At 43.2% G+C, this 25,667-nt stretch overlaps 1 protein-coding gene across 1 annotated transcript; it reads right to left on the bottom strand.

Moving 5' to 3' along the window:
• Window positions 1-7,830: 7,830 nt before the first annotated feature.
• Window positions 7,831-16,024, bottom strand: LOC139416244 (pannexin-2-like). The gene is made up of 5 exons (XM_071164678.1): window positions 15,796-16,024; window positions 10,250-11,364; window positions 9,375-9,501; window positions 8,951-9,139; window positions 7,831-8,141 (listed from the first exon to the last, which is right to left on the bottom strand). Exons 1-5 carry the CDS (start codon window positions 16,022-16,024, stop codon window positions 7,831-7,833), a joined length of 1,971 nt encoding a protein of 656 aa, XP_071020779.1.
• Window positions 16,025-25,667: the final 9,643 nt, after the last annotated feature.

The following is a 25,667-nucleotide window of genomic DNA, read 5'->3' as shown; positions in this document are numbered from 1 at the left end:
AAAAGTACTGCCCATGCACTTGTTTGTATGGGAACTTAAACGAATGCAACCATTTTTTATTTTTTTTTGCTTCCGGGCTAAATGTGCAAATGGTAAAATGTAAGTTGCAATATTGCACCTTTAAGGAGCCCAGTCTTCTATAAGGTAGGTGCGTTCTCACTTTGCCTCCTCTCTCTGTCTTCTGTATGGTCAAATGACACTGATTAACTAATGGAATATTTATGTGTGAGCACACCACAACAACTGAGATAGGGCTACATACAGTCTATAGATTATTTATAGTATGTAAAAAAAAATTAAACTTGTGAGCGTAAACATTATTGCCACAAACAACATGATGTGATATTTTGCATATATTGCAGTGCAGATTTTTTAAAAGTATATTGCATTGGCTTTCAGTACACATCGATAGAGGGACCATAAGCAATAGTATGAATGTTTTATAAACATGTTTTCATAATGTGGCTGTTGGTGAAGCAGTCTTTATGGAATTCTATTCTAAACAAAAATAAGGGCAACATGTTAAGTGTTGGTCCCATGTTTCATGAACTGAAATAAAAGATGCCAGAATTTTTCCATACGCACAAACAGCTTTTTTCACTCAAATTTTGTGCACAAATATGTTTACATCCCTGTTAGTGAACATGCCTTCTTTGCCAAGATAATCCATCCATCTGACAGGTGTGGCATATCAAGAAGCTGATTAAACAGCATGATCATTACACAGGTGCACTTTGTGCTGGGGACAAAAGGCCACTCTAAAATATGCAGTTTTGTCACACAACACAATGCCACAGATGTTTCAAGTTTTGAGGGAGGGTGCAATTGGCATGCTGACTGCAGGAATGTCTACCAGAGCTGTTGCCAGAGAATTTAATGTTAATTTCTCTACCATAAGCCACCTCCAACGCTGTTTAAAAAAAATTGGCAGTACATCAAACCGGCCTCACAACTGTTGACTACGTGTAACCACGCCAGCCAGGGACCTCCACATCTGGCATATCCAGACAGCTGATGAAACTGAGGAGTGTTCCTGTCTTAAAAAATAGCTTTTGTGGGGAAAAACTCTTTCTGATTGGCTGGGCTTGGCTCCCCAGTGGGTGGGCCTCGCTCCCAAGTAGGTGGGCTTATGGCTTCCCAGGCCAACGCATGGCTGCGCCCCTTCCCAATCATGTGAAATTCATAGATTAGGGCCTAATTTATTTAAATATACTGATTTCCTTATGAACTGTAACTCAGTAAAAAAAAAAAAATTGTTACATGTTGCATTCATATTTTTGTTCAGTATATACAGTACATCCTGAAACTATTCAGACCCCTTGACTTTTTCCACATTTTGTTACATTACAGTCTTATTCTAAACTGGATGAAACAATTTTTTTTTTAATAGTCAATCTACACACAATACCCCATAATGAAAAAGCAAAAACAGTTCTTTTTTTAGATATTTTTGCAAATTTATGAAAAATAAAAACAGAAATACCGTATTTACATAAGTATTCAGACCCTTTGCTATGAGACTCAAAATTGAGCTCAGGTGCATCCTGTTTCCATTGATCATCCTTGAGATGTTTCTACAACTCGATTGGAGTCCACCTGTGGTAAATTCAATTGATTGGATATAATTTGGAAAGGCACACACCTGTTTATATAAGGTCCCACAGTTGACAGCGCATGTCATAGCAAAAACCAAGCCATTAGGGCATAGAAATTGTCCTCAGAACTCAGAAACAGGATCGGGTCGAGGCACAAATCTGGGGAAGGGTACCAAAACATGTATGCAGCATTGAAGGTCCCCAAGAACACAGTGATCTCCATCATTCTTAAATGGAAGAATTTTGGAACCACCAAGACTCTTCCTAGACCTAGTCGCCCGGCCAAACTGAGCAATCGGGGGTGAAGGGAATTGGTCAGGCAGGTGACCAAGAACCCGGTGGTCACTCTGACAGAGCACCAGAGTTCCTCTGTGGAAATGGGAAAACCTTCCAGAAGGACAACCATCTCTGCAGCCAGACGGAAGCCACTCCTCAGTGAAAGGCACATGACAGCCTGCTTGGAATTTGCCAAAAGGCACCTAAAGGACTCAGACCAGGAGAAACAGGATTCTCTGGTTTGATGAAACCAAGATTGAACTCTTATGCCTGAATCCCAAGCGTCACATCTGGAGGAAACCTGGCACCATCCCTACGGTGAAGCAAGGTGGTGGTGGCAGCATCATGCATGGAAGCAAACCGGTTAAGGGCCCAAAAAAGTGACACTTTGTTTTTGGCACTGAAACATTTTTAAAAAAAATCCCTGGTAGGGGGAAATGCAGGTTTTAACTAATTAAACAACAAATAATATGATCTACATGATCAGTCTCTGTGTGTAAAATAAAAAGTGGTTAATGTGAACCTAACTCACAGATTTTCAAAAAGGAACAGAAAGCAGCCTCCCGGGTGGCGAAGTGGTCTAGAGATCCTGGTTCGGGTCCAGGCTCTGTCGCTGCCGGCCGTGACCAAATAATCCCCCCTCACCTACACACAAGTGTTACTGTCAAATTCAACACAACAAAAGCAATATCTTGGGCTACACTGTACATTACTACATTGTACACTTTCTGCCTGTGGACATCTGTTCTACAATGTGTCAGCAGAGCATGATACTCTTTGTTGGCAGAAGTGAGCTCTTTCAGGCAGAGAGTACACCTGGCATACCCCTTTTTATCCACTGTATTGAAAAAATGAGAAAGAAGGAAAGTGTGTGGTGTTCCTTTCACCCCTATAGTGGCATCCAGCTTAAGCCAGGCCCAGCTCCAGCTTCACTTGATCCCTGAATGCACTTGTATAACAAGCAATGCCTCATTTTCACCTAATTCTCTCATTCTGAAAATTAACCACATACTGTAGAGAGAAAACATTAGTTCACAGATAGTAGTTAGTTCGTTAGCTAGTTAACTACTCACACAGATTACCAGGGTCCAGTGGGCAACTAACAAGTTATAACTTGAGAAATGGCAAGAAGTTGTATAACGTTACCAGTTAATACTAGAGCGAATTGGTTAGGTCACTAAAGTTAGCTCATCTGATGTTGTAACATTAGCTACCGTTAACATTAGCTGCCTGGCTTTATTAGCCAGCTAATTTTCACACCATAAACTCAATGATTTGATCAGTTAAGTTGGCTAATGTTGCTCACCATTTCTCTGGCTAGCTAACAGAGAATTCGATCCAGCTAATAAGATACTTAACAATGCTAACAATATTTGTTCTACCACACTTTCTCCCTCACCTCAAACTTTCGAAATGCCAGGTGTTTTTCGGTTACAGCTCATGAAGTACGCTTCATCACATTCTCACCTACCTCTTCGTTATGGGTCAGGGGACGCGCTGCTGTAAATGAGCAGCCGTTCCGCTCTCCGTTGTCTTTCCAGAGCGCGCGCTGATGCTGTAACTAGCAAATTGGTTCTCTCTTCAGTCGCGTGCTGCAGTATGTTGTTATGTGAACGATTGGCTGAGCCTTGGATACAGCCAGTGTTGCTCCAAACGTGCATCACCCCCGCTAAAACGTTTCTCATTGGATCTACACAAATCACGAAGGCAAACTATTTTGTATTCAAAACGGCGAATTTAACCGAAATGTGACTGTTTGGCATCCTTGATCATGCTGTTGGAATGTTTTTCTGCGGTAGGATCGAGGGAAAGATGAACAGAGCAAAGTACAGCACGATCCTTGATGAAAACCTGCTCCAGAGTGCTCAGGACCTCAGACTGGGGCGAAGGATCACCTTCCAACAGGACAACGACCCTAAGCACACAGCCAAGACAACGCAGGAGTGGCTTTGGGATAAGTCTCTGAATGTCCTTGAGTTGCCCAGCCAGAGCCCAGACTTGAACCAGATCAAACATCTCTGGAGAGACCTGAAAATAGCTGTGCAGCAACACTCCCCATCCGATCTGAAAGAGCTTGAGAGGATCTGCAGAGAAGAATGGGAGAAACTACCCAAATACAGGTGTGCCAAGCTTGCAGTGTCATCCCCGAGAAGACTCGAGGCTGTAACCTCTGCCAGAGGTGCTTCAAGAAAGTACTGAGTAAATGGTCTGAATACTTACACTACCGTTCAAGAGTTTGGGGTCACTTAGAAATGTACTTGTTTTCCATGAGAACATACATGAAATTAGATGCAAAATGAATAGGAAATATAGTCAAGACGTTGACAAGGTTATAAATAATGATTTTGAATTAAAATAATAATTGTGTCCTTCAAACTTTGCTTTTGTCAAAGAATCCTCCATTTTCAGCAATTACAGCCTTGCAGACCTTTGGCATTCTAGTTGTCAATTTGTTGAGGTAATCTGAAGATATTTCACCCCATGCTTCCAGAAGCACCTCCCACAAATTGGATTGGATTGATGGGCACTTCTTACGGTCAAGGTTCTCCCACAACAGCTCAATAGGGTTGCGATCCGGTGACTGTGCTGGCCACTCCATTAGAGACAGAATACCCTAAATAGTTCTTGCAAAGTTTGGAGCTGTGCTTTGGGTCATTGTCCTGTTGTAGTAGGAAATTGTCTCCAATTAAGCACCGTCCACAGGGTATGGCATGGCGTTGCAAAATGGAGTGATAGCCTTCCTTCTTCAAGATCCCTTTTACCCTGTACAAACTCCCACTTTACCATCACCAAAGCACCCCCAGACCATCAAATTGCCTCCAACATGCCTGACAGTTGGCGTCAAGCACTCCTCCAGCATATTTTCATTTTTTTTTTTGCGTCTCACGAATGTTCTTTGTGATCTGAACACCCCAAACACAGATTAGTCTGTCCATAACGCTTTTTTCCAATCTTCCTCTGTCCAGTGTCTGTGTTATTTTGCCCATCTTAATCTTCTATTTTTATGGGCCAGTCTGAGAAATGGCTTTTTCTGCCTAGAAGGCCAGCATCCCAGAGTCGCCTCTTCACCGTTGACGTTGAGACTGGTGTTTTGAAGGTACTATTTAATAAAGCTGCCAGGTGAGGACTTGAGGCGTCTGTGTCTCAAACTAGACACTCTACTGTACTTGTCCTCTTGCTCAGTTGTGCAGCGGGGCCTCCCACTCCTCTTTCTATTCTGATTAGAGACAGTTTGCGTTGATCCGTGAAGGGAGTAGTACACAGCGTCGTACGAGATCTTCAGTTTCTTGGCAATTTCTCGCATGGAATAGTCTTCATTTCTCAGAACAAGAACAGACTGACAAGTTTCAGAAGAAAGGCCATTTTGAGCCTGTAATCGAACCCACAAATGCTGATGCTCCAGATACTCAACTAGTCTAAAAGCCAGATTTATTGCTTCTTTAATCAGGATAACAGTTTTCAGCTGTGCTAACATAATTGCAAAAGGGTTTTCTATACGCCTATGTACAGTTGAAGTCAGGAGTTTACATACACTTAGGTTGGTATCATTAAAACTCATTTTTCAATGACACACAAATTTCGTGTTAACAAACTATAGTTTTGGCAAGTCGGTTAGCACATCTCTGTCTGTAAATCATTTCTAACAATTATTTACAGTCAGATTATTTTACTGTATCACAATTCCAGTGGGTCAGACATTTACATACACTAAGTTGACTGTGCCTTTAAACAGCTTTGAAAATTCCAGAAAATTATGTAATGACTTTAGAAGCTTCTGATAGGCTAATTGACATACTTTGAGTCAATTGGAGGTGTACCTGTGGATGTATTTCAAGGCCTACCTTCAAACTCACTGCCTCTTTGCTTGAGATCATGGGAAAATCAAAAGAAATCAGCCAAGACCTCAGAAAACAAAATTGTAGACCTCCACAAGTCTGGTTCATTCTTGGGAGAAATTTCCAAATGCCTGAAGGTACCACGTTCATCTGTACAAACAATAGTACGCAAGTATAAACACCATGGGACCACGAAGCCATCATACCACTCAGGAAGGAGACGCGTTCTGTCTCCTAGAGATGAATGTACTTTGGTGCAAAAAGTGCAAATCAATTCCAGAACAACAGCAAAGGACCTTGTGAAGATGCTGGAGGAAACGGGTACAAAAGTATCTATATCCACAGTAAAACGAGTCCTATATCGACATAACCTGAAAGGCCACTCAGCAAGGAAGAAGCCACTGCTCCAAAACTACCATAAAAAAGCCAGACTACAGTTTGCAACTGCACATGGGGACAAAGAGCGTACTTTTTGGAGAAATGTCCTCTGGTCTGATGAAGCAAAAATAGAACTGTTTGGCCATAACGACCATCGTTATGTTTGGAGGAAAAAGGGGGAGGCTTGCAAGCCGAAGAACACCATCCCAACAGTGAAACATGGGGGTGGCAGCATCATGTGGTGGGGGTGCTTTGCTGCAGGAGGAGCTGGTGCACTTCACAAAATAGATGGCATCATGAGAAAGGAAAAGTATATGAATATATTGAAGCAACATCAGTCAGGAAGTTAAAGCTTGGTTGCAAATGGGTCTTCCAAATGGACAATGACCCCAAGCATACTTCTAAAGTTGTGGCAAAATGGCTTAAGGACAACAAAGTCAAGGTATTGGAGTGGCCATCACAAAGCCTTGACCTCAATCCTATAGAACATTTGTGGGCAGAACTGAAAAAGCGAGTGTGAGCAAGGAGGCATACAAACCTGACTCAGTTACACCAGCTCTGTCAGGAGGAATGGGACAAAATTCATCCAACTTATTGTGGGAAGCTTGTGGAAGGCTACCCGAAACCTTTGACCCAAGTTAAACAATTTAAAGGCAATGCTATCAAATACTGATTGAGTGTATGTAAACTTCTGACCCACTGGGAATGTGATGAAAGAAATAAAAGCTGAAATAAATCATTCTCAACTATTATTCTGACATTTCACATTCTTAAAATAAAGTGGTGATCCTAACTGACCTAAAACAGGGAATTTTTACTAGGATTAAATGTCAGGAATTGTGAAAAACTGAGTTTAAATGTATTTGGCTAAGGTGTATGTAAACTTCCGACTTCAACTGTAGATATTCCATTAAAAATCAGCTGTTTCCAGCTACAATAGTCATTAGCTACAATAGCTACAATAGTCAATAGGCAGGTGTGATTTACAACATTAACAATGTCTACACTGTATTTCTGATCAATGTGATCTTATTTTAATGGACAAAAAAATGTGCTTTTCTTTCAAAAACAATTACATTTCTAAGTGACCACAAACTTTTGAGCGGTAGTGTACGTAAATGTGATATTTCATTATTTATTTTTTATACATTTGCAAAAATGTCAAAAAACCTGTTTTTGCTTAGTCATTATGTGGTATTGTGTGTTGATTGATGGGGGAAAAAACGATTTAATCCATTTTAGAATAAGGCTGTAACGTAACAAAATGTGGAAAAAGTGAAGGGCCCTGATTACTCTCTGAATGGACTATAGATTGTGTGCTTTTCAAAAATGTGTTTAAAAAGCTTCAAACCGTATGTCTTCCCTATTCTCTTTCTTATCTTTTTCATTAAGAGCTGCTTCCTCTCCAAGTCAAGAACATGACCAACAAATGCTCCATTCAACTGTGCAGGATCTACAAAGGTAATGCTCCTGTGTGCATTCCACCGAAGTCTTCATGTGTGGAGAGAGTAACAGCAGTCAGATGACTATGGGTAGATCAGAAAACATTGAACCACTATCCTCTCTTATGCTCCATCTTGTTAAATCTTCAACACTCCAGCTAAGAATTCTGGTTCAGCACCATCAGCACTCGCACTCAGTGCCTTCACCAGAGGAGTAGTGAGGTATGAGCACAGCATAACTAGGGGTTAGGGGGACAATGTGGTTTTTGGCTATAGGTGGGATGGGATGTGTGTTTCTCCTCCTCAACACTCCCCAGCAGAGATCAGTTCCCCCCCGGGTCTCTCAGACAGTCTGGCCCCCTGGCCTCTAGCCTCCTCTTCCTCCATACTGAGTAGCTGATGCATACTGAGCAGCTGGTGGGAAGGGATCCGAGTGAAGACTGCAGGCTGGGCATCTTCAGGCTCCTCTTGCTCGATCAGGGGTTCTATAAGGTGGCGGTCAGCGAGAAATGGTGGGTTAGGGCTGGGAGTGGCACCGTTCATATAGGTGCTGGTGGGGACGGTCATTGTAGAGAAGACTGTGTTGGTGGATTCTGGAGTGCGATCTTTCTTTTCTAAAGAGAGAGAGAGAAAACAGAACGGTACACAGGCCCAGAATTTTTCCAGACCACATGACCTAACCCGGAAAAACATTAGACCCTAGTTATAGCCTACTTGTACACTCTTAGAAAAAAAGGTGTGATCTAGAACTTAAAAGGCTTCTTCAGCTGTCCCCAAGGAGAACACTTTGAGGAACCCCTTTGGTTCCAGGTTAAAAAAAAAGGTTTCAATCTGGAACCTAAAAGGGTTATCCTATGGGGGACAGCCAAAGAACCCTTTTGAACCCTTTTTTCTAAGAGTGTAGCCCATGGATCATCAACTACATTCAACCGTGGGCCAATTGACCGCAAGAAGCCCAAACAGATATGTTTGACTAACACATAACCAACTCAAACCTTGTTTACATTTGTATAAAATCACTGATTTCACAGGTTTCTAAGATTAAAATCACTGATTTCCTGGTGTTTTTACAGTCTTATGTCCAACAATGAAAATTATTCACACCATTATTATTATTATTATTTATTGAAGTTTTTGCTCAGAAAACTTGAGGGACCAAGTAAAATCACCCATGGGTCGCCAGTTGGGCAATCTTGGTGTAGCTTATAAGGATGAATTGGTAATGAAAAACTCTGGGTTCTATATATTGCAAATAAACCTCACCATTCCATTAAGTGAAGTGTTCTGTTAGTGGGCTATTTTTCACCTTTTTCTCCTTGATCTAAAACGTCAACCAGAATCAGAGGACACAGGAGTATATATAGAATATGGTTTGGTTGCCTTGGTGACAGATCCCTCCTGAGATTAGGCATGGCAATCTTACCTGTGATAGAAGCGGAGACATGGACAATGGTGTGTGTGCCCTCGATGAACACCGAGTCCAGGGTGTGGTCTGGGGGTAGAGGCTCTGCGCTGACTGTCTCTACTTTGGTGGGCTTACGGATGGTCAGCATGTACGGGTGGACATCCAGGGAAAAGTTGCGACTATGCTTTTTCTCCAGCGTGCTCATATCTGCAGTCGGCATTCAACAGATTCAACAGATATGGTCAGCGGAGATGGAACACAACAGTGGGACTGAATCGTGCACAAATTGCACAACTTTATGAACAGCATGTGACATTCCAGAAGCAAATGTTTTAGTCAAATATACAAAATAGAGTCCTATAGCAAAATTCTGAGTAACCATAAACGTTACCTTCATTTACCCTAATTTTCTACAGTAATGTCACTGCTCTCAGTACAGTACCTTTAGCAGAGTACTGTGTGCTCTTGCTTAAAGGAGCGACGTAGCTCTCTGCCACTGTTTTCCTCCTCACCAGTTTGGGCTTCTCAGGCTTAATGCTGTTCTCCAAACGCGTCATTGTCAGAGGTTCCTTCACAATGGACATGGACAATTAGTACAATTATCCCAACATGGAATAGATTATTAAAGGGATAGTTCACTTTTTGTAGGTTTTCCTTACCTAAGGTTTTCCCCGACTTAGTAAGGGTTACCTCAGGTTTTAACAAACTTAAAAACAATTTGGATGAAATGACATCACCCTAATAAATTTGCAAAAAAGCTCAAACTTAAAAAGTGAACAATCCCTTTAACAGATATAATATTGTTAGTTCTGATTGAAACCGATTGGGTTCTCTGCCTTTAGAGAGTTCTAATTGAGTACACATCTCTTGCTGAGAGCCTAATTTCTCTATGGGCCTTTCAATCGGAAAAGGCCCATGTCAAGTCTTCACAATAAACGCTGATAAGAATATCGCTGATATTACTCTGGTCCACTGAGTACAACCCACTGTACAGTAAGTGGTACTTTGGTTTTTCAGCACAGTGGGTGAAGACTATTTTACTGCTTATATTAATTTAAATTATTATCCTCCGGTATTAACCTGAAGGAAATCCACAGGTATCTTGAGGCCGGGCAAGTTACAAGATTAACAAGTTAATTTGGGTCTAAAATCTGGAATCTTCTCTTTTCTTTTGGTGGTAATTAGTCATAACATAAATAAACTTACTAGGTGTAATTTACCTTTAGACAAACATATAGTGTTTCCAGCCTATTATAAGTGGCCAAAATATGCAGACCTTTGACAGGCAACATTTAGGCCTAGTGTATGGGGTCCTACCTTAAAGGGCTGCGGGAGAGGGTTGGAGCTGGGGATCCACTTCATCTTCTTGCGTGGTCGTTTGATGACCAGTGGCTCCCCTCCCAGCTCCCCTACCCCCAGGAGAGAGGGGTCCATATTGGGATCTAGGGTCTGGATGCCTGAGTCCCTCACTGTGGGCGTGACATCTTGGTTAGACTGGGCCAGCGCGGCCAGCAGCTGCCTCACCACGTTGTCATACATGAGGTCGCTCTCATTGGTGATGAAGTCCAGGCGGTTGAGTGACTTAATGTGGTCACGGTTCTCATTACAGAACATGGCCAGAATGTTGATGTCGCAGAACTGGGACTTCTGCCAGCGCCTCCGCGTCTTGATGCCCACTTTGTGCAGTTTGTCGAACACAAAGTTGGACTTGCGCACCACAAACAGGTGCAGCAGGTTGACCAGGATGACGAGGTTCATGGTGCTCAGCAGGGCGATGTCCACGGCGGCCATGATCCTCTGCAGCTGCACGGCCGGCAGTTTGCAGTTGACGCTGAGCCTCAGCTCTGGGATGCTGCTGGTGTCTGGAGGCTCCCCCAGGGCACAGCTGAACTCGTTCTGGCGCTGGCGGTGCCAGTAGGCGCTCAGGTAGGAGATGGGGATGGAGCTGAGGCAGATGATGGCCAGGTGGCGCCCCAGGTACAGCTTGGCCAGGAAGTTGCTCTGGCCTCGTCTCTCCAGGTACTTCTCAAACAGGTTCTGCTCGGGGCTCTTCTCCTTCTCCGCATTCTCAATGATCTCACGTCTCTCTTTCTCAGTGATACCCGGTCCTTTAGACTGGATCTGCTTCTCGATTTTAGGGGCCCGGCCCTCGGCCGCCCGGTGGTAGCAGTTGTCGATCTCGTGAAGCAGAAAGTTGAGCTCGGAGGTAAGTCTTGTGGAGGCCATGAACTCCCAGCCGAGAGCAGGGATGTACATGATGCCAGCAAAGGCCAGCAGAGCATAGGGCAGGAACTTGTGCTCGAACAGCGAAGGTCGAAGTTCAGGCTCCACCCCGGGCACGGCGTCATGCAGCTCTGTCCAACAGTAGCCTCGCGCGTACAGGGCCTGGTCACGGGTGAAGTTGTGAGGCGTGTAGCAGTAGATTGACTCCTCTGAGAGGGAAAAGATGGAGAGAATTAGTTGTCATAATGAGACATTACAACATGACTGATGTTTATGGACGTTTGTCATCTCTACAGTAAGTGAATGAAATTAATATACAATTAGTTCAATTGAATTGCCAAACTTTTTACAGTCAGTCCTTATAAGAATAATGTTCATTCTATTGATGTTTCTTATGTGGGGGGGAAATACCATTGATCCATTTCATCATACAGTACCAGTCAAAAGTTTTGACACACCTACTCATTCAAGGGTTTTCTTTATTTTTGCTATTTTTTACATTGTAGAAAAATAGGGAAGACATGAAAACTATGAAATAACACATATGGAATCATGTACTAACCAAAAACGTGTTAAACAAATCAAAATATTTGTTATATTTCAGATTCTTCAAAGTAGCCACCCTTTGACTTGATGACAGATTTGCACAATCTTGGCATTCTCTCAACCAGCTTCACCTGGAATGCTTTTCCAACGGTCTTGAAGGAGTTCCCACATATGCTGAGCACTTGTTGCCTGCTTTTCCTTCCCTCTGCGTTCCAACTCATCCCAAACCATCTCAATTGGGTAGAGCTCAGGTGATTGTGGAGGCCAGGTCATCTGATGCAGCACTCCATCAATCTCCTTCTTGGTCAAATAGCCCTCACACAGCCTGGAGGTGTGTTGAGTCATTGTCCTGTTGAAAAACAAATGATAGTCCCACTAAGCGCATACCAGATGGGATGGCGTATCGCTGCAGAATGCTATGGTAACCATGCTGGTTAAGTGTGCCTTGAATTCTAAACAATGACACCAGCAAAGCACCCCACACCATCACACCTCCTCTTCCATGCTTTACGGTGGGAACCACACATGCAGAGATCATCCGTTCACCTACTCTGCGTCTCACAAAGACACAGCAGTTGGAACCAAAAATCTCAAATTTGGACTCATCAGACCAAATGACAGATTTCTACCAGTCTAATGTCCATTGCTCATGTTTCTTGGCCCAATCAAGTCTCTTCTTATTATTGGTGTCCTTTAGTAGTGGTTTCTTTGCAGCAATTTGATCATGAAGGCCTGATTCACACAGTCTCCTCTGAACAGTTTATGTTGAGATGTGTCTGTTACTTGAACTCTGTGAAGCATTTATTTGGGCTGCAATCTAAGGTGCAGTTAACTCTAATGAACTTATCCTCTGCAGCAGAGGTAACTCTGGGTCTTCCTTTCCAGTGGCGGTCCTCATGACAGCCAGTTTCATCATAGTGCTTGGTGTTTGTGACTGCACTTGAATAACCTTTCAAAGTTCTTGCCATTTTCCCGGATTGACTGACCTTCATGTCTTAAAGTAATAATGGACTGTCAGTTCTCTTTGCTTATTTGATCTGTTCTTGCAATAATATGGACTTGGTCTTTTACCAAATAAGGCTATCTTCTATATATCACCCCTACCCTGTCACAACAAAACTGATTGGCTCAAATGCATTAAGAAGGAAAGAAATTCCACAAATGTACTTTTAGCAAGGCACACCTGTTAATTTAAATGCATTCCAGGTGACTACCTCATGAAGCTGGTTGAGAGAATGCCAAGAGTGTGCAAAGCTGTCATCAAGGCAAAAGAGAATCTCCAATATAAAATATATTTTGATTTGTTTATCACTTGTTTGGTTACTTACTACATGATCCCATATGTGTTATTTTATAGTTTTGATTTCTTCACTATTATTGTACAATGTAGAAAACAGTAAAAATAAAGAAAAACCCTGGAATGAGTGTGTCCAAACTGTTGACTGGTACTGTATGTCTGAAGAGCTCTCAGGTTTCATTCATCTCTGGAAGACAAGGATTGCCTCGTCCATCTGATACAGACCACAGTACCCTCCAAGCTCCTCATTCAGCTCAGGGCCTTGGGTCTGAATCCGGTCCTGTCTAACTGGGTCCTGAACTTCCTGAAGGGCCGCCCCCAGGTGGTGAAGGTAGGAAACAACACCTCCACTTCACTGATCCTCATCACAGGTGCTCCACAAGGGTGTGTACTCAGCCACCTCCTGTACTCCCTGTTCACCCATGACTGCGTGGCCACACACGTCTCCAACTCAATCATCAAGTTTGCAGACGACTCAACCATAGTAGGCCTGATAAGCAACAATGATGAGACAGCCTACAAAGAGGTGGTGAGGGACCTGGCAGAGTGGTGCCAGGAAAATAACCTCTCCCTCAATGTCAACAATCGTGTACTTCAGGAAAAAGCAGAGGAATCACACCCTTATCCACATTGACGACTGCAGTGGAGAAGGTGGAAAGCTTCCATTTCCTCGCCATACAGATCACTGACGATCTGAAATGGTCCACCCACACAGACAGTGTGGTGAAGAAGACGCAACAGTGCCTCTTCAACCTCAGGAGGTTGAAGAAATGTGGCTTGGCCCCTAAGACCCTCACAAACTTTTACTGATGCACAATTGAGAGCATCCTGTTGGGCTGTATCACCACCTGGCATGGCAACTGCACCGTCTGCAACAGCAGGGCTCTCCAGATGTCACAGGAAGGCCAAACAGATCATCAAGGACATCAACCACCCGAGTCACGGCCTGTTCACCCCGCTATCATCCAGAAGGAGAGGTCAGTACAGGTGCATCAAAGCTGGGACTGAGAGACTGAAAATCAGCTTGTATCTCAAGGCCATCAGACTGTTAAATAGCCATCATTAGACGGCTACCACCCGGTTACTCAACCCTGCACCTTAGAGGCTGCTGCCCTATATACATAGACATGGAATAACTGGTCACTTTAATAATAGAACACTAGTCACTTAAAATAATGTTCACATACAGCTTTACTCATTTCATATTATATACTGTATTCTATTCTACTGTATTTTAGTCAATGCCACTCCGACATTGCTCGTCCTAATATTTATATATTTCTTAATTCCATTATTTTACTTTTAGATTTGTGTGTAATGTTGTCAATTGTTAGATACTACTGCACTGTTGGAGCTAGGAACACAAGCATTTAGCTACACCCACAATAACATCTGCTAAATATGTGTATGTGACCAATACAATTTGATTTGATAGTGCTGATTCATGGTATAAAACCAAATGCAGAGGAGACTGAGGAGGAGGCATCACTTCAAGCCACACTTGTATTCCATCCACTCTTTCCCTGTTATGCTGAGCACGGTAGCAGCAAGGCCATTCGGCTGCCGGCTGCCGACTGCCGACTGCCAAGGTCTGGGTGGTTCAGGGGCAGATCTGTCCCTGAGGCGCACTTGTGACTTTCATTTAATGAGTGTTGGACCGAGCATGACAACATTGCACACTGAGTGCAGAGCGCTGAGTCAGGTGGCTGGGGGACGAGTACTGTGTCTGGGAAAAGGCTGTTTTTCGGGCTTGACAACTTTTATTTTATTGTTCTTTATTGTTCTTCCACCTATATTAGGAGAGTTAAATCCACCAGAATGTGCACAATTTGAGGGCACTAACCAAGTACATCAATACAATAAGTGTGTACAATTTGAGGGCACTAACCAAGGACATCAATACAATAAGTATTGCATTGTACTTAAATGTAATATTGTGCACATTGCACTGCTGTCATCGGTTGCTGCCATGGCACTTCAGATGTGTGTGCGGCCTATCGAATGAGTCCTATGGGTGACCCATGTTTTCGAGTTTTGGGGAGGAGCAGTGCAGAAAATGCAGAAATGGGCTCCGCCCAACACTATGTGAAATGCTCAGTCACAGCTGGTTGGTGCTGCTATGCAGACAGCCTGACTCAGCATTAAGCTACGCCCCCACCTTCCTCTCCTCTCCCTCTCTGTTCACCAGAGTGGCCCAGCCTAATGTCTGCACTGATCTTTCTCACATCAAACACCAAATACATTGCATACTAACCCTCAACTCCCCAGGTCTCTCTATGGTGTTCAATCATTCTGATAAAAATAACATAGAGCACCCTTGCATGTTTGACATTCTGAATGCCAATGTTGTTGGGGATTTTTCTGTGAGAGCTACCTTTGTTGTTGTTTTTTCTATATACCAATGTCATAGCATGAATAACATGAAGCTACTACAGCTGACTACTACAGTATCTGTGCTCTGGTTCAGTGTTAAGTGAGAGGCTGATGTGATGAGTCAACAACAACACATTAGGACAGAACGTTCCCAGCCTGCTGTGTGTGTTTGGGGTTTGCAGCACAGCACTGTCACAGCCCCCTCTATGGGCACTCTGCCAGACCTGGGTTCAAATACTACTCTAAATCTTAAGTGCTATTAGCGTTTGCTCTGGTCTACCTGCTGTGCCAAATGGGTGGGGTTTGTACTGTTGCAACTATTCTACTGGTTCAATTACCACAGACAAGCTCAATCAAGCACAGTATTTCAAATGGCTTCAAATAGTATTTGAACCCAGATCTGCCGTCTGGCCGACCCACTGACCTGCGAAATTCCTTGTGAAGACGAGTGTGACAAGCAGGATGGGGATAATGACGGTGCCGATGGTGACGACGCGGTCAAATGGTAGCTCTAGTTTGAGCTGGACCATGAGGCCGGCCAGCATGCCTCCCTTCTCATCCTGGGAAGAGCCAGGCAGAATCAGCTCCTTCAGCTTCTCCCCCGCCAGCAGAGCCGTGGCCATGTCTAAGTTCTGCTCGAGGATGTTCTGCATCCGGCCTGAGAAGACAACTGGCGCCCCCTCCTCCTAGCTACCCCCACCCACACACACTGGGCTACTTCCACACACACAGGACTGGCTGTCTCCGGGCCAGACCTGGTTATGTGGCTATGTAAAGTCAGTAATGGCTGGGTCTTGATGGATAGTCTCTTGGGTGTCTTGGGATCTTCACTGACTGTGAGTGAGACCTCCCACCTTTTGCCCCGTCCTCCTAGCTACCTTTACTCACACAGGACAGTCTGGGGTATGTTCACTGAGAGTGAGTGGGACAAACAACGCTCTCTGACTGTCTCTTCCAACATTGAGAAAGGACGTTAGGTTCAGTCAGAGGTTTTCAGTGTGTTCCAGTTGTGCTGTGTACATTCTGTGATTTTGTCCACACACAGTGTGTCAGGTTGATGAGAGGACATATGATCTTTCTCTTAGTTCTCAAAGAGTGTGGTTCCTCGCAGATGAGTTTGTACGTTTGTACCGTGCCCAGAGCAACAGGGATACCTCCTGTCCTTCTTCCTGTGAAAGACAGATTGGCAATTAGTTTGATTTAAACATACAAAATGTTGGCCTTTTTTTTCCAAAAAGAGACTGAAAAGATAAAACACAAGCTTAGTGAACATTAAAAAGAGTTGAAGTAAGTTAGGATAATCTCTATAATCAGAGAAGCACACAGGTACACCATTTGTCTCATCCAGTGTTCATCCATATATATTTTTTTTTAAATTTAACCAGCCAAGTCAGTTAAGAACAAATTCTTATTGACAAAAACAGCCTACCCTGGACCAATTGTGCTCCGCCCAATGGGACTTCCAATCACAGCCGGATGTGAAACAGCCTGGATTTGAACCAGGGACTACAGTGACACCTCTTGTACTGAAATGTAGTACCTTAGCCTGCTGCGCCACTTGGGAGCCATATTATCTATATGATATAAATAATAGTATTACTATGTGTCACCTTGTGTGGCTATGTTCCTTAAATACCCACTTGGTAGTAGTGGGGACTCAAGTACAGTGAAATGCCTTTCTTGCAAGCTCTAAACCCAACAATGCAGTAATCAATATCAATGTAGTACTAAACATAACATAAGGTAGAACAAAAAAACTGAAGAAATAAGTAAGCTATATACAGGGTCTGTTCCAAGATCATATTTACAATGTGCAGGGATACTGGAGTGATATAGGTAGATACTGTATGTATAGGGGGTAAGGTGAATAGGCATCAGGTATATGTGATAAACAGAGTAGCAGCAGCGTATATGATGATTGTATGTGAGTGTGTGTGTGAATGTGTGCAGACTCAGTATAAATGTGTGTGCATGTTATGTGTGTGTGAGCAAATGAAGTGAGTGTGTGAGTGTGAGTGTGTGTGTGTGTGTGTGTGTGTGTGTGTGTGTGTGTGTGTGTGTGTGTGTGTGTGTGTGTGTGTGTACAAGGGTCAACTCAGATAGCCTGAGAAGACATTTTGTTAGCTAGTTAGCAGTCTTATGGCTTGGGAGCCTGTTGGTGTCAGACTTCATGCACCGCAACTGCTTGCCATGCAGTGGCAGAGAGAACAGTCTATGGTTTGGGTGGCTAGAGTCTTTAACAATATTCCGGGCCTTCCTTTCACACCGCCTGATATAGAGGTCCTGGATGGCAGGGAGATCGGCCCCAATGATGTACTTGGCTGTGTGTACCATCCTCTGTAGCCCCATGCGATCAAGGGTGGTGCTGTTGCCATACCAAGCAGTGATGAAGCCAGTCAAGATGCTCTCAATGATGCAGCTGTAAACCTTTTAGAGAATTTGAAAGAAGTAGTCTGTAAGTAGCTCAGTAGTCTGAAAGTAGCTCAGTAGTCTGAAGGGCAAAGTCACCCTCTATGATGAGAAAGAGGACCTTGGAAAGCCTTACAAAGCTTTTCTGCACCGCCGAGTACAAGGGCATATGTTTATTCCCAAACAAAAAAATGATTATTTTTATATATATATATATATATATATATATACAGTGCCTTGCGAAAGTATTCGGCCCCCTTGAACTTTGCGACCTTTTGCCACATTTCAGGCTTCAAACATAAAGATATAAAACTGTATTTTTTTGTGAAGAATCAACAACAAGTGGGACACAATCATGAAGTGGAATGACATTTATTGGATATTTCAAACTTTTTTAACAAATCAAAAACTGAAAAATTGGGCGTGCAAAATGATTCAGCCCCTTTACTTTCAGTGCAGCAAACTCTCTCCAGAAGTTCAGTGAGGATCTCTGAATGATCCAATGTTGACCTAAATGACTAATGATGATAAATACAATCCACCTGTGTGTAATCAAGTCTCCGTATAAATGCACCTGCACTGTGATAGTCTCAGAGGTCCGTTAAAAGCGCAGAGAGCATCATGAAGAACAAGGAACACACCAGGCAGGTCCGAGATACTGTTGTGAAGAAGTTTAAAGCCGGATTTGGATACAAAAAGATTTCCCAAGCTTTAAACATCCCAAGGAGCACTGTGCAAGCGATAATATTGAAATGGAAGGAGTATCAGACCACTGCAAATCTACCAAGACCTGGCCGTCCCTCTAAACTTTCAGCTCATACAAGGAGAAGACTGATCAGAGATGCAGCCAAGAGGCCCATGATCACTCTGGATGAACTGCAGAGATCTACAGCTGAGGTGGGAGACTCTGTCCATACGACAACAATCAGTCGTATATTGCACAAATCTGGCCTTTATGGAAGAGTGGCAAGAAGAAAGCCATTTCTTAAAGATATCCATAAAAAGTGTTGTTTAACGTTTGCCACAAGCCACCTGGGAGACACACCAAACATGTGGAAGAAGGTGCTCTGGTCAGATGAAACCAAAATTGAACTTTTTGGCAACAATGCAAAACGTTATGTTTGGCGTAAAAGCAACACAGCTGAACACACCATCCCCACTGTCAAGCATGGTGGTGGCAGCATCATGGTTTGGGCCTGCTTTTCTTCAGCAGGGACAGGGAAGATGGTTAAAAGTGATGGGAAGATGGATGGAGCCAAATACAGGACCATTCTGGAAGAAAACCTGATGGAGTCTGCAAAAGACCTGAGACTGGGACGGAGATTTGCCTTCCAGCAAGACAATGATCCAAAACATAAAGCAAAATCTACAATGGAATGATTCAAAAATAAACATATCCAGGTGTTAGAATGGCCAAGTCAAAGTCCAGACCTGAATCCAATCGAGAATCTGTGGAAAGAACTGAAAACTGCTGTTCACAAATGCTCTCCATCCAACCTCACTGAGCTCGAACTGTTTTGCAAGGAGGAATGGTAAAAAATTTCAGTCTCTCGATGTGCAAAACTGATAGAGACATACCCCAAGCGACTTACAGCTGTAATCGCAGCAAAAGGTGGCGCTACAAAGTATTAACTTAAGGGGGCTGAATAATTTTGCACGCCCAATTTTTCAGTTTTTGATTTGTTAAAAAAGTTTGAAATATCCAATAAATGTCGTTCCACTTCATGATTGTGTCCCACTTGTTGTTGATTCTTCACAAAAAAATACAGTTTTATATCTTTATGTTTGAAGCCTGAAATGTGGCAAAAGGTCGCAAAGTTCAAGGGGGCCGAATACTTTCGCAAGGCACTGTATATGTCAATCAATATTATCAGATTGCGATTTATATCATGTTATTGTTTGTCATATGACATATGCTCATATTCTGGTCATTCAGAGAGAGCAAACCCCCATGCACATCGAGGGGGCCGCAGCGGATAGAGTCAAAAGCTTCAAGTTCCTCGGTGTGCACATCAATGACAACCTGAAATGGTTCCTTTTCACACAGACAGCGTGGTGACAAAGGTGCAACAGCACCTCTTCAACCTCAGGAGGCTGAAAAAATTTGGCTTGGCCTCTTAGACCCTCAAACTTTTACAGATGCACCACTGAGAACATCCTGTGGGGGTGGATCACCGCCTGGTACGGCGGTCATCAAGGACATCAGCAACCCAAGCCACGGCCTGTTCACCCTGCTGCCACCCAGAAGGAGGAGACCGTGCAGGTGCATCAAAGCTGGGACCGAGCGACTGAGAAATAGATTCTATCTACGTCCAGTACCCTCCCCTGAACCTTAGTCACTATTCTAGCCGGCTACCAGCAGGTATTCTACCCTGCCCCTTAGAGACTGCTGCCCTATGTACATAGAGAACACTGGTCACTTTAATAATGTTTACATACTTTCTTCCACTTTATATGTATATGTGATATTCTAGTGGCTCATACTACATAACTTATTTTTATGTGTGTTTTGTTAATTCATTATTTATTGGTATGTATTTTTTAATTGCTAGGTATTACTGCACTTTTTGGAGCCAGAAACACAAGCATTTCGCTGCACCTGCAATAACATCTGCAATTCTGTGTACGTGACCAATAAACTTTGATTTGAAATTATTCCCCCTGGAGCTGTGAGGCATTATCTTTATTGAACACTATGTCCAACCTATGGATGTCAAATGTCAGACTCCAGGACACCTGTCAGGGATGCCTCTTAATGCTTTGTGTGTGTGTGTGTGTGTGTGTGTGTGTGTGTGTGTGTGTGTGTGTGTGTGTGTGTGTGTGTGTGTGTGTGTGTGTGTGTGTGTGTGTGTGTGTGTGTGCGTGCAGGTGTGTGTGTGTGCAGGTGTGTGTGTGTGTGTGTGCAGGTGTGTGTGTGTGTGCAGGTGTGTGTGTGTGTAGGCGTGTGTGCAGGTGTGCGTGTGTGTGTGTAGGTGTGCATGCATGCGTTTGTGTACACCCCATTGCCACTGCTGCACTCTGCAAGTGAGGGGGTTGCTGCTGCTGCATGCACACTACAGGAAGGTTACGTGAATGTCCTTCAAGAGGATTGTGATCACATTGTCCCGGCTCACCCCACCGCAAACACCCCTCCCCTCTCTTTCTCTCCATCTTACTTTCTCTACCTCTCTTTCCATCTCTTTCTCATCATTCACACAGAAGCTTGCCCATTCATTCTGCAGATAGAGGGGAAGAGAGACTGTAATGATTATATTGTGCAAGGACAGAGGGACGGGAAACATGTCTACTTACTGGATTGTTTGAATCATGACTTACTCCATAAAATGGCTTCCCGGACCCTCCCCTCCCTGCCCCTAGCTGAGACCAATCATTAATATTCTAACAATTTGGTTTTCATAGAATTCTGCTCTATTATGCCCTCCAATAATAGCGTTTCTACTTTTTTACTGTTGAATGCTATGAAGCGTTACATTTTTCAGCGTATGCATGATACAATTTATGATGACAAATGGAATGTATCGGAGCGTAACATACTGCAATATGTAGAATAGAATGAAGTTCATCTACTGTAAAAGTATCTGAAATAAATCACTGTGAGATAAACTGTCAACTTGTCAAGTCGCCAGTAATGAAACATTAGTCATGGGTAGCGACAGTGCTGACTTGTAAGGATGAATAGATAACACGCTTTTACTAATTTTGAAGATACAGGTGTAAGGTGAAGTTGCCTCTAGATGCGGATCTGGGGTCAGTTTAGCATTTTCCCAACTAATAGTTAAGGTTAGGATTGGGGGACGTGAAGTTGATCTTAGATCTGTACCTACTTGAGGAAACTTCACCCCGGAGCGAAGATGCAGATGCATCACGGAAGAGAAAGCCCTGAGACAGAGGTGAAAGGGCAGCTTCAACTTGGGCACAAAAAAATAAAACAGTATTTTCTTTAGGCTACTGGTGTAGGCCAGATTTATGACCTGATGATTCTTGTAAATGTTTGTCCCACAAGTCCAAATATCTGGTTTACAACCAACAGTTGCCAATTGTAAATCAATGTAGTCTTGTCGGGGACAATATCACATTTCAAACACTCAGCTTCTGGCAGTGGTGAGCCCTTGGCAAAAGTCCTACAATAGTTTATGCCCCACAGTTAAACATTTTTTTAAAGGGATGCCCACATTCACTAGCTACTGTAAACCACATGTTTGGTTATGGCTGTCCCTGTTTTATAGACAGTCGCTGCTGGTGTAGACTTTTGCTGAAGCTGTTAACACAATTCACTGTATGTTTTAAAGGAAAGTGAGTGGAACTGTGTGATCTTTCAAGTACTCTCACCGGTCCTCCTCATTTTGAGCATTAGTGAACATCCATTCCAAGTGTGATCCTCAATTTATAGCTTGGCCTCCTTCCAAAAAGAACAAGCTACTCTTGTCATAAAGTTGTCATAAAGTGAGCATGGGGAATGGTGTAATCTTAGGTCAACAATATCGGCAGTATAACACCAATTCAATCTGTTATAGGCTAGCATTCTTCAAGTGTACAAATAACAGGTTGAGCCAACTTAAAAAGATAGTTATCCCTGCAAACAATAGCGATTAGGCTACCCCTACTACACCAAATGCAACTCCTTTGCTAAACGAAAGGCTCCAATAACATAACAATGAAGCCATTGTGGTTATAATTATATGCTACTTACTGGCTATAATATGATATTACAGGGTTTCCTCTACTAGTCTAGTGACATTTCCCAAGAGTCATTCTCAAACATGCCGCACTGTTGGTTTGACTAGTCCTCCACAGGCTATTGGCTACTTTACATCAAAGGAGCAGTACACGAAACACTGCTTGCTATAAATCACGCCGTTTAAGCGTGGAGCGGTGGACAGCTCCTGAAATGTAGATGGGATGCTGAAGGACTCGTACTAGACTTTCAGCTCTGTGAGATTCAATAGGCTACCTGTATTAGCTGCAGTCCACCTGTCCATATTGGTGACAGGCACAGGAAATTCAGCGTCCATCTATAAGGAAAATATATCAGCCCGAGAATTTACTGTGGATTCAAATTCGCCCATTTACACAAAGAGAGGAAATAATGTACTCACCGGTCCTGTGCATCCTCGGCCTGCTAAGAGTTAATCTGCAGTGCGGGCGAGCCGCTACAGCGTCTATCAGGGCACACCGGTTTGTTCCGCCTTTACCCCTCCTCACCCTCCCCTCCCGGTTTTGTCTCTCCTCTCTTCAGAACCAAAGACGCAATAATGCATTAGGATTCAACTAATTATTGCTTCCACGCCCCTTGCCCAAATTGAAACGACAAAATACTGATTTAGATGTATATTTCACTGTGTTGTGAAAACCCGGACCACGGGTTGTGATCTTCAGATAGGGAAACAAGCGCGAAACCTTGGATGTACTCTAAACGGGATCCTTGGGACGTCCAAACTCTGACGTCACCCCATTGAAGTTTACATTTAAAATAGTTAAGTTTAGTCTCATTTATTAGGGTCCCCATTAGCTACTGCACATGCAGCAGCTACTCTTCATGGGTTCCACATAAAACGTAGGCTATAAATATATGACAAAGTATATTATAGACACGACAACATAAGATATTAAATGAAATTCAAAATATTTAAAACAAATAAGAGTTATATATTGGAAAGACACCAAGAAACAACAAAAATACTATTTACATACAATTCCTATATTCATATTCTTATATACAGTACAGTTAAATTCGATATTTAGAAAGAGGAGAGGCGCTGTGATACAATATGTTTTTTATCTGTTTTTTTTAAGATACACTTGCTCTCTGCCCAAGTAACATCTGGTGGCAGAACTTTCAATGATAACATGGCGCTATACAGAATTTAGCGATGCATTATATTTTTTGTTTTGTTTTGGGTACAGTGAAGAAACCCATAGTGGCATGTCTGGTGGAGTATGTACAGTATGTCTGTTTGAAGTGCATGCAAATAGATTATACAAGTGGTTAGGAATTTTCAACACATACATGTTTCTTAAAAATAATAGAAGAGAAGTAGTCCATTTCTCCTCACCCCCCAACCATGAAAGACTGTCATGCATGTTGCTGATGTTAGTTCTGTATGTGTAGCTAAGGGCAAGGCGTGATGCTCTGTTTTGAGCCAGCTGCATCATTGCTAGGTCTTTCTTTGCTGTACCTGACCATATTGCTGGACACAGTATCAAGATGGGACAAGATTAGAGCCTGAAATCTAATACAGCTCCAACTATCGTCTTATTATCCATTTAGTTTAGCTATTTAATTTAGCCAAACGTTTAAGATCGGGGTTAAGGTTAGATAAGGGTTATTTATGGTCAAGGTTATGGTAGGGGGTTAGGGTTTAGGGTAGGGACGTCCCAAGGATTCCGGATAGCACCAACCTTAAGGATTTCCTCATTCACCGGTAGGCTACGCTACTGTATGGAGCAGTCTCTGTCTGGCGTTTCAGGATGAGCGGAGCAGTCAGTCAGTCAACCAATCTTTCCTTGTTATGTAGGCATTATAACCCCCCAGACTCATAATTTGAGCAGGTCTGAGTGGACAGATCGCATAAGCGCGCCAGTGGGAGAACAGCCAGCAGCTAGACAGGGGACACTCTGCCATAACTCGCCTCAACCCCAATCATGCCCCCCACCAGCAGCTGTGGTTTTGCTCAGGGGTGTACTGCGTCTGGATGTTATATGAAGGCAGTTTCTGGCAAGACAGGTCAGATCAATAGCAAGCCAGCAAAGTTTCTCGGCAAACGCGCAGCGAAGCCAAAGCGGGCCACTCCAGACTCCGTTCAGCGACATGTTAGATTACTAGCCGGTTTTCGCCGGTTAGGTGGCGCTCCTCACGACTGCTTCCAAATATAGGGTTTCCTCTCCGCCACTGCAGCGTCGCAATGGTGACCGAAGAAACAAATGTGTTGTCACAAGTGGCAGTGGCTTGAGGCAATGTTCTTCTTTTTTTATGGATTTGGCTTTACATAGAAAAGTTTCATCTATGTTTTGATCGATCTGCTGGTGAGATCTGCATGCACTTTTGATGAATAGGCTAGGCTATCTTTCACGCACCTGTCTTTGGTGCTGAAACAACAAAGAGGACATCAAGTGGGAATAGGCTATGATTTATACTGAACAAAAATATAAATGCAACATTTAAAGTGTTGGTCCCATGTTTCATGAGATGAAATACAAAAATCCCAGAAATGTTCCATACACACAAAAAGCTTATTTCTCTAACATTTTGTGACAAATTTGTTTACATCCCCGTTAGTGAGTATTTCTCATTTGCCAAGATAATCCATCCACCTGACAGGTGTGGCATATCAAGAAGCTGATTAAACAGCATGATCATTACACAGGTGCACCTTGTGTAATGTAACCAAGAACACCAAGGTAACCTGCTTAAATGACTCCCGACCCTTAGCACCAACCCAAAGCACTTCATGGTCTGTAGCCATAGGTCATGGCTCACATCAATACCATCATCCCAGGAACCCTAGACCCAGTCCAATTTGCATACCGCCCCAACAGATCCACAGATGATGCAATCTCTATTGCACACCACACTGCCCCCACCCACCTGGACAAAAGGAACACCTACATGAAAATGCTGTTCATTGACTACAGCTCAGCATTCAACACCATAGTGCCCTCAAAGCTCATCACTAAGCTAAGGACCCTGAGACTAAACACCTCCCTCTGCAACTGAATCCTGGACTTCCTGACGGGCCACCCCCAGGTTGTAAGGGTAGGCAACAACACATCTGCCACGCTGATCCTCAACACTCAGTAAAATCATTGAAATTGTTTCATGTTGCATTTATATTTTTGCTCATTATAGATTAAAACAAATGGTACAGTAATTCACAGCATTTCCAGACA

Source organism: Oncorhynchus clarkii, chromosome 1, assembly GCF_045791955.1.
Source record: "Oncorhynchus clarkii lewisi isolate Uvic-CL-2024 chromosome 1, UVic_Ocla_1.0, whole genome shotgun sequence".
Lineage (NCBI taxonomy): Eukaryota > Metazoa > Chordata > Actinopteri > Salmoniformes > Salmonidae > Oncorhynchus > Oncorhynchus clarkii.
Note: the sequence above shows the minus strand (reverse complement) of the source record. Positions and strands in the feature narration are given on the sequence as shown.